Below are 11,171 nucleotides of genomic sequence, written 5' to 3'. Positions count from 1 at the left end.
GTGTGGAAACTCAGGCCTAGAATAAGCTTGGGTGAGAGGGGTTGGAGCCCAGTATTCTTGGCCTGCCATTCTTGGGGGAGAATTTCAAGCCTATGAGTAGGGTTGTATAGAGGAAAGGATCTCTCAATCCCACTTGCCTGCAATAGAGATTGTACAGTACATTGCTGGGGTGGGGATGGGGGCATACTGATGACAAATACTGACAGCCTGACTTTTATAAGTACAAACTCTAGACCTAGACTGGGAGCTGAGGTTAGAGGGAGCCCCATCCTCTCAGCTGTGCCTACCCAGAGGAGATGTTTCCTCACACTGAGCTGAGAGGTGGGGGGAAGAAACAGGTCATGCCGCCAACTCTTGTAGGTTCTGGCAGTGTTTGGAAGATTGTCTTTAATTGCTCTATGCCCTTAGGAAACTTCTAGAGACTGAATTGTTTTTGTAATAATTCTCACCAGTTATGGTAGTTTCACTAGGGAGAGGGTCTGTAGAGTTCTCTCTTGCTTCCCTTTCTCTCACTCTTACAGCCTTTGGTTTGTACTACTCATATAAGCTTTGTCTCAGAGTTTGTTTAAGAACATGGACTGAGAGAGTATTATAGAAAGAATATTTGGGCAGCTGTGTGAAAGTACTGTCACATGGTTAGAAGTGTTGCTAGAGTTGGCAAGGTTGACAGCAAAACCTCAACCTGAAGACAAGTTGGCAGGCTGCTCAGATTTCAAGGTTTTCTCCAACTACTCTCCCTACACTGGTATCACTTCTCCAATGGTGGTTATAGTTGCACTACCAGCTATCAGTTGATTGAAGGGCTAAGCATGTTGTCATATATTTACAAATATTTGGAGTTTTAGAGCAGAAAAGGGATGCTTGGTATGGATAGCATCTTCATTTTGTAGATGAAAAAATTGAGTCTCAAACAGGTAAAGTGATTTCCCAAAGTAGAACAGATAATTAATGGCCCGAGAACAGAGGTTTTCTGATTCAGTTTTGGTCTTTCCACAGAATACCATGGGAAGCTTTCTCTTTCCAATTTCTTTTTATAAGAAAAGTAAGATAAAAATGCAAATAAAAAGATAAAATATCAATTATAAAAACGTTTTCCATTATAAGGCTATTCATGCAAGCTTCTTTGGAGAAAAAATTGACCTAAATATGGTGGTCTTCTTGTGGTTCACCTAAAAGTCTCATTTAGAGACTGGATATGATCTATTTTGGAGCTAAACTGCAAAAGAAAGAGGGGAAAAAAGTCCATATGTGAGCTCTTAATCCTGTTGTCTTACTGAGAAGTTGCATGGAGATGCTACCTTCTTCAACGCCTCCTACCTCAGTTTTCCAATGATCTTTGCTGAGTGTGTGTTTGGGGGGAGTGACCATCGTCTATACTCACTAATATGAACTAAGAAAAAAAATACAAATCATCCTACAGTTGGATAGGGAAGACGTGCTGAGATAGTCTACGGATTATGAATGACCATTCTCATTTTCTATTGATCATTATTTTCATTGCAACAGAGTTCTTATTTTCGTATAGAATAAGAAATGTGATTAAGACTAACAAAAAATAACATTTTAATCTGCCATTTATATGCTAATACTTTACTTGCTTTATCTCATTGCATGCTCCTAGCTGCACAGTGAGGTGGATATTCTTACCCTGCCCCTTTTCAGATAAGAACGCTTTGAAAGGTGACCGATTTCATGAAGGTCACCTGGCTGGATGTAGAAGTAGGAGTAGATCCACAGAGACACTTCAACCTTCCTTAAACACTCTTTTGTATGGCTACTTTTGAACAGAGAGACCGTAATAATGAAAAATTTGTATGTGCCATAGTTTTAGAAACCTGGGTGCTTAGATGCATTTCATGGAGCTTGTTCTTCTTCTCGTTATTATTTTTTTCTTCTGGGTAAAGTTTATGGAAAGCTGGAACTTCATTCTTTCTTTGAATTGCTGTTCACGGAGTCCAGTACGCTCTACGCTGCCTCTTCTTCCTCCTCCCTCATTGACAGAGAGAGCACATGGCACAGTGTGCAGGTCGGTCCTGGTTTACACCTATGGTCTTCCAGTTATTAATAGCTCTTCTTTATTCTCAAAATTACCCTGGTTTGGGTGATAACTACATGGTCACCTTAATTGCCCACCACTAAACATTCCAAGGTGTCTTACTGTGGCTTCCCACTAGGTGTCAGCAGTGTAACCTCCGGAGAACACTCAGGGAAAGCTTTTCATGATAAAAGTCAAATCAGAGCAAATAATTAAGTGTAGTTCCAGAGCTACCTGCAACCTTGGCCATTCAAAGCAAGGGAGAGAGCAGGGGGAGGAGAGAGGGCGCGGATGCAGGACAGGTAACTCCTGACTGGCATCCGGTAGAGAGGGAAGGACCCCTTTCCCGGTTTAAAGGACTCCAGCAGTATTTGGAATGAAAATTTGAAAGTACCGTGTGTCCTGTTAAATTTCCACTCACAACATGAAACCGGTGTGCAGTGAAGGGAGAAAAGAGCTTTGAGTGAAGAGATATTCTTTTGCTTTTCATAAATTGCTTTTAAAATCATGATCGGATGAAGGTCACACAGGTAGTCCCTGGGCTTGCACAGGTCTGCTGAATGACGGACTGCATTTGAACCAAGAAGCTGAGCTGCCGGAACACAAATCCTTTAAAGGCAATTTGAAAACGTCTCCACTCAGAACTCAGTGACACGGACCGTCATTCTTGGAGTGAGTGACCCACGGACTGTACCCGTACTGCCTCTGACCCAGGTGGATGCGGCTGCGCAACTGAAACCCTCTTCCCTTCTGGTGTGGCGCACAATCCCGTGTGGGGCAGGAGAAGCCCACAGCGTGTGTTTTCAGATGTTTGTGCCCTTCAGTCCTTGGACTTGGTTGCTATTGTTAATGGCCCTCAAGTGTTCTGAAGCATCTTCTGATATGAATGAATCCACAAATTCCACTGCCCAGCATGAACCTAATGTTCGGTTTGCAGCTTCGAGCTCAGAGCCATATGAGAAAATACCTGTTTTTGCCCTGGATTATGACTATGTGCAAATTCCTTATGAGGTCACCCTGTGGATACTTCTAGCATCCCTTGCAAAAATAGGTAAGTCCTCAGGTATCTGTCTGTGGGAGTTGTTTCCCACATGAGATAATATATGCGCAAATGCCTTGTAGATTTTGGTAAGTGGATTTTAACTGTTACTGCTATTACATCAACAATTCTCTTCTCTTGTGTCAAGGGGAAGTCATACCTGCTTTTTGTAAAGCCATTTGATGTTTTAGGGTTCTGCTTTGAAATTTAAGAGCATATTTCTGGGTCCTGGGTTCTGATTTCTTCTCATTTCAGGGTGACAACCACGTGACATGTAAAACAGAAACTAAGGCATGTTGACCTCTGAATGATGCCCACTGGAAATTCCAGGAACCACATAATGATTCTCCTGTAAAATATTTTTCCTTAATTCTCAGCCATATAACAGTGGGTTTCATCAATGACTCCCATTGTTTATTCTTCTTTAAAAGTGGCTTGTGCTCCTTGCAAATCGCCAGAAAGCAAGGAGCAAGCAAACCACTCTGCTGTCACTCTGAGACGGGATATGGGGGCATATGGAGTAGTGTTTGTCATTAAGGTATTGGTTTACCTCTTAGCCAAATGGAGTTAGTGGGACACCTCTGGTTTCCCACTAACTCTGGTGTGTTAAGGTGAATTTAAGTGTGTGGATTAAATTCTAATCTGGGTTCTTTGAGCCAAAAACCAAACTGATGGTTTCTGCTTGGTGACCATTTTATCCCTACCTCCACCCCAGTCCTCTCAGAACCAGCTTATTCAAAGGGGAAAAGTGATTCCAAAGTGGAAAATGGATACAATTTCCTCAATTATTAAGCATAACATCTTCTTTGCTTCAGTTATGACCTTTGTTATTTAAGTAGACAAATGGCCTTATTCAGATATAATCTATGAAACATTTTGATGCTTATTTATAGTTTTCCTTTAGTCTGGGTGTGGAGTATGGGTTGAGCCTTAAGATCTGACTGTTAAGTCTTAGGCATCAGGACTGTGGCTCTGTCTATTCATCTAACTCCCTCCTAGAGGATATTGGGGGTGCTGATGTATTCATTAGGTGCCCCTTCAAAACTGCTATTCACTTGAACTAGTAAAGTGTGATGGTTGAATGGGAATGGTGAGTTTGAGGAACTCCTGTGCTATTTGTCAAACAATAAAATGGGTCTCCCATTCTTTCTAAAAAGTATTCAAGTACAACAAATGGCTTTCAAAAGGGATGGTATTCTCAGTTCAGAGGTAGGGATCTAATACCTTTCATGCAACCACATGGACACTTAAAGTGATATAAGGATCTTGAATTTCCTTTGCAAGCAATACTAGTGACTCTTTCCTCACCCACCCTTTCTGCTTCACAGTAATGGGTGAAGTTAGTCTGGGAATCAGGAAGTTAGATCTGCTACTGACCAGCTAGTCACTTTATCTTTCTAAGTTTCAGTTTGTTCCTCTGTGAAATTATATCTAAGACCTCTTTCTAGTGCAAGTAAAGATTTTCTAATAGCACAGAGGCTTACATTCTTTATCAGTAAACATCTTAGTGCAGAAAGGTTATATTTTATCTTGGTTTTATATCAGTATAAAACTCTTTAGAAGTATTGCAGGTGGCCAGCCAGACTCAGGATGTCTAGAAGTTTAGAGCACTGTAAGGACACCAGTGTCTGCGGAGCTGCTGGTTTCAATGCTATTGATTTCCATGTTTGTGTGAGTCAGCATACTTCAGTAAAAGAAAATAACCTAAGTAGGCTATCAGTTGGATCATGCTAATTCAAGTACAGTTTCATCTTTGCTAGTCTTTAAGAACTCAGATTACTTTCACTTATACTAGAAAAAAGGTCACGTTTACTGAATGTATACTGTGCTGAGTAGTGGGCTTGTAGTTTTAAGTATATTGCTTCATTTACCTGGGGCAAAAAAAAAAGTGACCAAAGCTTTAACACAACGAATCCATATAGGTATTTTATATTCTGCATTATAAAAGTTGAATAAAATAGAATTAATGGTCATCATCACTCATTCTTTTAGCCAGTTATTCTGTTAAGACATGTTTACTGAGTGCCCATGTAATGTGTGGGCATGGCCCTGGTCCCTGACCTCGAGGGGCTTGTTTTAATGGGGAAGACAGGGGAATCTAGCACTGCCTGGTAGGTGCTCTGATTAGAAAATATCACAACTCTCCCCAGTCCTTTCTGAAACACCCAATGATGCATCTTATACAAGAATGATTTTTGAGAACAAAGATAATACAAAATCAACTCAGAGTTTGTTTATCTTTTACTTCAGTTCTACCTCTTGGAACATCACAGAAGGAAGATCTTGAATCTCCGTGAGGAATGGAGTAGTGGGGGCATCTCTGGCTTCTGGGCAGGGCTTTGCTGTTTGTGGCCTTTTATGTTTCTGGCACTGGAACTGTACACTCTCACAGTGACGGGCTCTACTGTCCATCATAAACGGGGAGGAGAGTGGTGAAATGTGAGATGCACCTGATGCTTCCCTTTATAAGGCCCTACTTAGGGGCACAAGGCCTCTTCCTACTCCCACTCTGTGGGTGCCACTTGGCTTCAGGCAGGTGCATGTTGGTCCCATTTTGGGAAACTCAGTTCCTGAAAGCAGGACCCCACAGGACAGATGGGGACCTGAGAAAAATCACACTCTGGGCTCTCCCACCCCATTTACATATTAAAAAGTTCAGTGTGGTTAAAATAAATAGCAACTGGAGAGAAAAAGAAGGAGGGTGAAGAGGGGGAGAGGGAAGGGGAGGTGCAGGGGGAGGAGGAGGAGGAAGTTGTCATTAAGAAATGGGGAGAACAGGACTCTTGAAGGGGGCCGTGAGCTATTCTGAAGCCAGTAGGCTAGGCATGTGGTTTGGACAGTGGCCTGGATACCAATGGTTCTCCATTGCAATAATCTGAATGCTGATAGTGAATGGAGAATTTCAAAGCTGTCATCAGGGAAACCCACATGCTCTGGGGGTGTATGAACCTAAAACTTTCTAGGGAGACATTCAAAGGCTCCCCATGGCCTATGGGAGAAAGCTGACACTCCTTAGCCTTGAATTCAAGGCCCTCCATTATTTGGCTCAAAATCACCTTCCAGATCTTCTCTTGGGACTCTTACCAACTCAAAATTTGCCCTGGCCAGGTGTTTCCCTTCAGTGAACATCAAACGATCTGGCTGGGCCATTCCTGTCCCTCTACTTTTTTGTCCCCACCTGCAATGTCTTCCATTCTGCTGTCCAACTGTGCAGTCCCGTCATTCTCTGACAACCTGTTCAACTGCTGCTTCCCATGCAAGAGCTTCTCTGGTGAGCATCTAACCTGCCCACTCATTCGTTAATATACTTACAGATTCTTTCAGCACATAGACCAGCTGTTATGGACAAGCACTTTGGGGGATATAACATGTGTCATTCCGCTTGAATTTGAAGAATATAGAGATTAGCAGGGGAGATAAATCATGCACAAAAATGACTGAAAGAGGTCATTGTTGTGAGACAGATACTGATAAAAATCTTATAATAAATCAGAGGAAGACATTGTTTTCTTGGGAAGTGGTTGGGAAAGCTTAACTCAAAGATTGAGCAGGAACTAAATAGGTTGAGGAAAATGACAATCCAGGCAGCAATAACAGTGTATGAAGACAAAAAAGGAGGGCTACAGGATGAAAAGGTGTGTGGTGGGCTCTAACATACCACACAGAAAGCTAGGGCATGGTGTGTGGGGCACTGACTTGGGCAGAGCCCCAGGGTGCCAACTGTGCTCTGGTCTCTTACCATATTTGCTGATATATTCAATATGCACTTAATTGAATACTTGTACATAGTATTATTTTGATGTCTTATTAGTTAATGTCTTGTTTTTAAATTTTCTTAACAGCTGTAGTAAACATGTAATGAACATGTTCTATCTTTCACCTCATAGTACTGACCAGTGGGCTGGTCTTGGCATGGGCATGCTTAACAGTATCCTCAGTTTAAGAGCCGTGAGATGCTTTGCGTGCCCTCGGAGTCTTAGGTGGGGATGGAGACCACCAGACACACGTGGTGAAGAGCAGTCACCCGGCAGCGGGCTGTGGAGTGGAGAGGGGGTTGAGAGCGAGAGGAGATCAGGAGGACCATGCAGTGGTCCAGGGGAGCCATGAGGCAGCCCTAAATGAGAATCATGCTGTGGAGCTGGAGAGGAGGAGATGCTCTTTCTGGTCAGTGAATGCGAGACAGAATTGATGAAACTGGGAGATGATCGCCTGATGGGGAAAGAGGTGAGGGAGACAGGCTCATGGGGCTGTGACCTGGTTTCTGCCCTCAGTGGCTGGCTGGCCAGGTTGAAGGTGGGAATCAAGATGAAGGAGTTTAGCTTTGGTTTGTGTGTGGGGGAGAGAGGGACGTGAGGTGGGTTTGGAACTGGCTGAGGGTTAGGTGACTGTGATGGGCTCTGCATCAGGTGGGTTTTGCATGAGTGCGCACAGTGCTGCCCTTCTGTTCCCATCCCTCCCATGTCCTCTCTCAGGTCCTGCAAGGTGGGGAGGAGGAAGAGGGTGGTGGCAGCTGGCAGGGACCCATTCTGTCACTTGCACTGGGCCTGGCACATTTGGTTTAAAGCTGTTTAAAGCTCCCCCAACTGTTGGGGTTGCTGCTACGGATGGGGTGCAAGGCTCACAGAGGCCAGGAAGCTTGCCAACCGTCCCATGTGCTGGCTTTAAAAGGCCTCCTATACACTCATATCCTGGTGTCTTAGTGAGCAGACTGTTTTGTTTGCAAACGTCTAACTGAGGCTCTGGGCCATCCGCAGGCTTCCATCTGTACCGCAGGCTGCCGGGCTGCATGCCAGAAAGCTGCATCCTCATCACAGTGGGCCTTCTGGTGGGCGCCATCATCTTCGGCACCAACCACAGATCGCCTCCGGTCATGGATTCGAGCATCTACTTCCTGTATCTCCTTCCACCCATCGTCCTGGAGGGCGGCTACTTCATGCCCACCCGGCCCTTCTTTGAGAACATCGGCTCCATCCTGTGGTGGGCAGGCCTGGGGGCCCTGATCAACGCGTTTGGCATTGGCCTCTCCCTCTACCTCATCTGCCAGATCCAAGCCTTTGGCCTCAGTGACGTCAACCTGCTTCAGAACCTGCTGTTCGGCAGCCTGATCTCGGCTGTGGACCCCGCGGCCGTGCTGGCTGTGTTCGAGGAGGCGCATGTGAATGAGCCACTCTACATGATGATCTTTGGGGAGGCCCTCCTCAACGATGGCATTAGTGTGGTGAGAAGTCAGGGACACGTCCCTGGGGGAGGAGAGGGGTGGGGCTGGGGCTGGAGGCAGGCACCTGTCCTCAGGGACCAGGGGTAGGGCCACAGCAGGCCAGGCACAGGGGGGCCGTGCGGTGTGGCCCAAGTTCTGGTGACTTCCCCAAGGATCTGTGTTGTGTCCATAATTGCTCACTAATGCTGCTTATCATTCACTGGCCAGCTAGCTTCTTTAAAGAGAGAAAAATGGGAGATAGTATCTCATTTCTTTAATTAAGTCAGGTTTTCACATAGCAAGGAGACACCGTCGCTAAAGATTCTGTTTTCACTCTAAGACAAGCAGTACTTCTGTCTTACTTTCTCTCATTCGCTGTACCTCACCCTCATTCCTGTTATATGTTTTTTTTAAAAAACAGGCTGCATTAAGTGATGAAGTTAAAAAGAAGGTAAGAGTAGGGAGGGAGATGAAAAACGGTTGCAAAAGTGTGTTAGCTTGTGTATCAATCTTGATGGCATGACTCATACCGAAAAGGTGAAGAAAACGTTTTTGCTTAGAGTCCTGGAGAGAAGCTGAGAAGGACTTCCAGGCTGGGTCAACACACAGCATTAGGGCCCAGAAGGTGTCTGGAGGGGGTGTCAGTCTCATCGCTCAGTTTCATCACATTACTGCAAACCTTCACCACATGTTAGTCTATGAAACCTTTATATTTCGATACACTCTTCTTATTTTTAAATTTATATCATACCACATAAGCAACACGAGAATGCCTTTTCAGTGTGAAAGGCTGAAACAGTACAAAATTATGAAGCATAAAATTACAAAACTCATGCCACTCATCACCCTCTATGTAAGAAGCAAGCCCTTGATCAGACTGGCATTCTCCCTCCTCACCTTTATTGTATGCACACATCTATAGATACATATACATGTATTATTTTACATAAATCAGGTTGGGATTATATTGTATGTTTTGCATAGATGTAACACATCTTGGAATTATTTCTATGTCTTTTGTACTGTTGCCTAGTGTTTCACAGATTACTTTTATAATAATTTTTTTCACCATCTCCCAATGGTGAAATTCACATTGTTGCCAATTTTTCACTTGGAAATTCAATGTTGCAATAAGTATTCCTGTTTCTGCATGCATCTCTTTTTGTACTGTGGGTATTTTGATAGCATATACTCTTGGAAGTGAAATTTATGGGTTGAAAAGTAAGTGCATTTAAAAATCTGAAAGATGCTGCTATTTCAATCACTACTCTTCATCTAGTTGTTGAAGGATCTCCAGCCTGGGGTCATGGAGTCACTCCTAATAGTAGACAGATGAGACCTGTAACAATCTGTTGGCCATAGACACCCCCAGCTGGAAGGAGGACTCTGTGCACCAAGCAGGGACACATGGAATTTCCCTCAGAAGTGAGTGGACAGGTGGGGTGGTGGGAGGAAGCCTTGTAGCATTACGAGGGTGAGGTGTCCCTGGTTCCCACAGGATGATGTGATTGGCTTGATTTGAATAATTCCGCAGGCTGACAAGGGACAGACACCTAATATTCGGCGATAAGCAGGTACTGTGCCTGGTCCCTTTGTAAGGAGCGTTATTTGGCTGGGGAACCTCCTCCATAGGGGGTCAGACTGGGGAGGGGAACTTGCAGTTGGGCCATCCAAGACGCTCCCAATTTTACCAAGTGTCAAGGTGACACATAATATTGGACCTTAATTTTAGTTCTTAACACTGCAGTTGCCAAGATTTTCCAGGAAATGGGTTTACTTTTCCACAGACAGTGTATTATGTGCATAGTTTCTTTTATCACTGTCAGTAAGGGACATTGCTTTCTTAGTGTTTTCCAATCTATACTGATGTTTGTTTTCATTTGCATGATCATATTAAGCATCTTTTCAACAATCATCGGTCATTAGTGTTTTGTATGCTAGAAATTGGGTACTCATATTCTTTTAAGGTTGCCAGATTTTAAAATATACAAGACACCTAGTTAAATTTAAGTTTCATATCAACAATGAGTTTTTTTATAAGTATGTCTTAATTATTTTATGCAAGTATTGTGTCTCATCCATTTTTCTTTGGGACCCTTGCATTTAAAAAAAATTAATTTGTAGGAACACATTAAACTATCCTACTTTTAAGCTTTTGAATATTACAAAAAAAGTCAAATATTTTCTCCCATTTTGTCACTTAAAACTTTTTAGATCATAATGTCTTTTATCCTATAAAAGTTTTAAGTTTGTGTGAAGTCAAACCTACTAACATACTGTTTTATTGTCTCTCGTTTTCATATTTTGCTTTCGGAGATTGTGCCTAGCCAAAGAACAAGCAAACATCATGTTGTTTTTAAAATTTTTCCCCTTTTACAATTAATTACTTAATTCATCTGTCACACAGTATTTTATTGGGAGAACTTTATGTAAAAATAGATAGTACATGGGGAAAAGGTTCTTGAAAAGTAATCCAAGATATCTGGGGAGGATTCACCAAGTGATGGAGACCCGTACATGAAGTCAGCAATCTATTTATTTTTTCATAATGAGAATCTCTAACTGTTGAGCAAGGAACTAAGCTCATCAAATACGCACATTCTGGATACTTAACTTCTGAGCAAGCTGCACAAAACGCTGAGTTGTCAGAAAGTTGCCAGGGGAGCCTGGACTCCAGACTGCCATGGGATTCAAGGTATTCAGTTTCTCAGAGTGTGGCCCACAAGCCACATGCCTCAGTGTCACCCTGGTGGGATGGGTGCATAACCAGGCGTCCAAACTCCATCCCAGACCTACTGACCCAGACTCTGTGGGGATGGAACCTGGGATCTGTTTTTAACAGGAGCCTCAGATGACTGCTGGCACTGGAGAACTACTCCTTTATTGCCTTTAGGTGGAGA

General features: G+C 43.4%; 1 protein-coding gene across 2 annotated transcripts in view; it reads left to right on the top strand.

The window, feature by feature from the left end:
• Positions 1–2,336: 2,336 nt before the first annotated feature.
• The window catches only part of SLC9A4 (solute carrier family 9 member A4), a 60,675-nt gene continuing 51,840 nt past the window's right edge, over positions 2,337–11,171 (top strand). The window contains exons 1-2 of one of the 2 annotated variants that reach the window (XM_036907410.2): positions 2,337–3,086; positions 7,829–8,292. In XM_036907410.2, the coding sequence (XP_036763305.1) occupies positions 2,843–3,086; positions 7,829–8,292 (708 nt within the window). In that variant the 5' untranslated portion in view covers positions 2,337–2,842. The remainder of the gene's footprint in view (positions 3,087–7,828; positions 8,293–11,171) is intronic. The other variant, XM_036907407.2, reaches the window with a different exon arrangement.

This window comes from Manis pentadactyla, chromosome 2, assembly GCF_030020395.1.
Source record: "Manis pentadactyla isolate mManPen7 chromosome 2, mManPen7.hap1, whole genome shotgun sequence".
Taxonomy (NCBI): Eukaryota; Metazoa; Chordata; class Mammalia; order Pholidota; family Manidae; genus Manis; species Manis pentadactyla.
The sequence above is the reverse complement of the archived record's forward strand: the minus strand, read 5'-3'. Positions and strand labels throughout refer to the sequence as shown.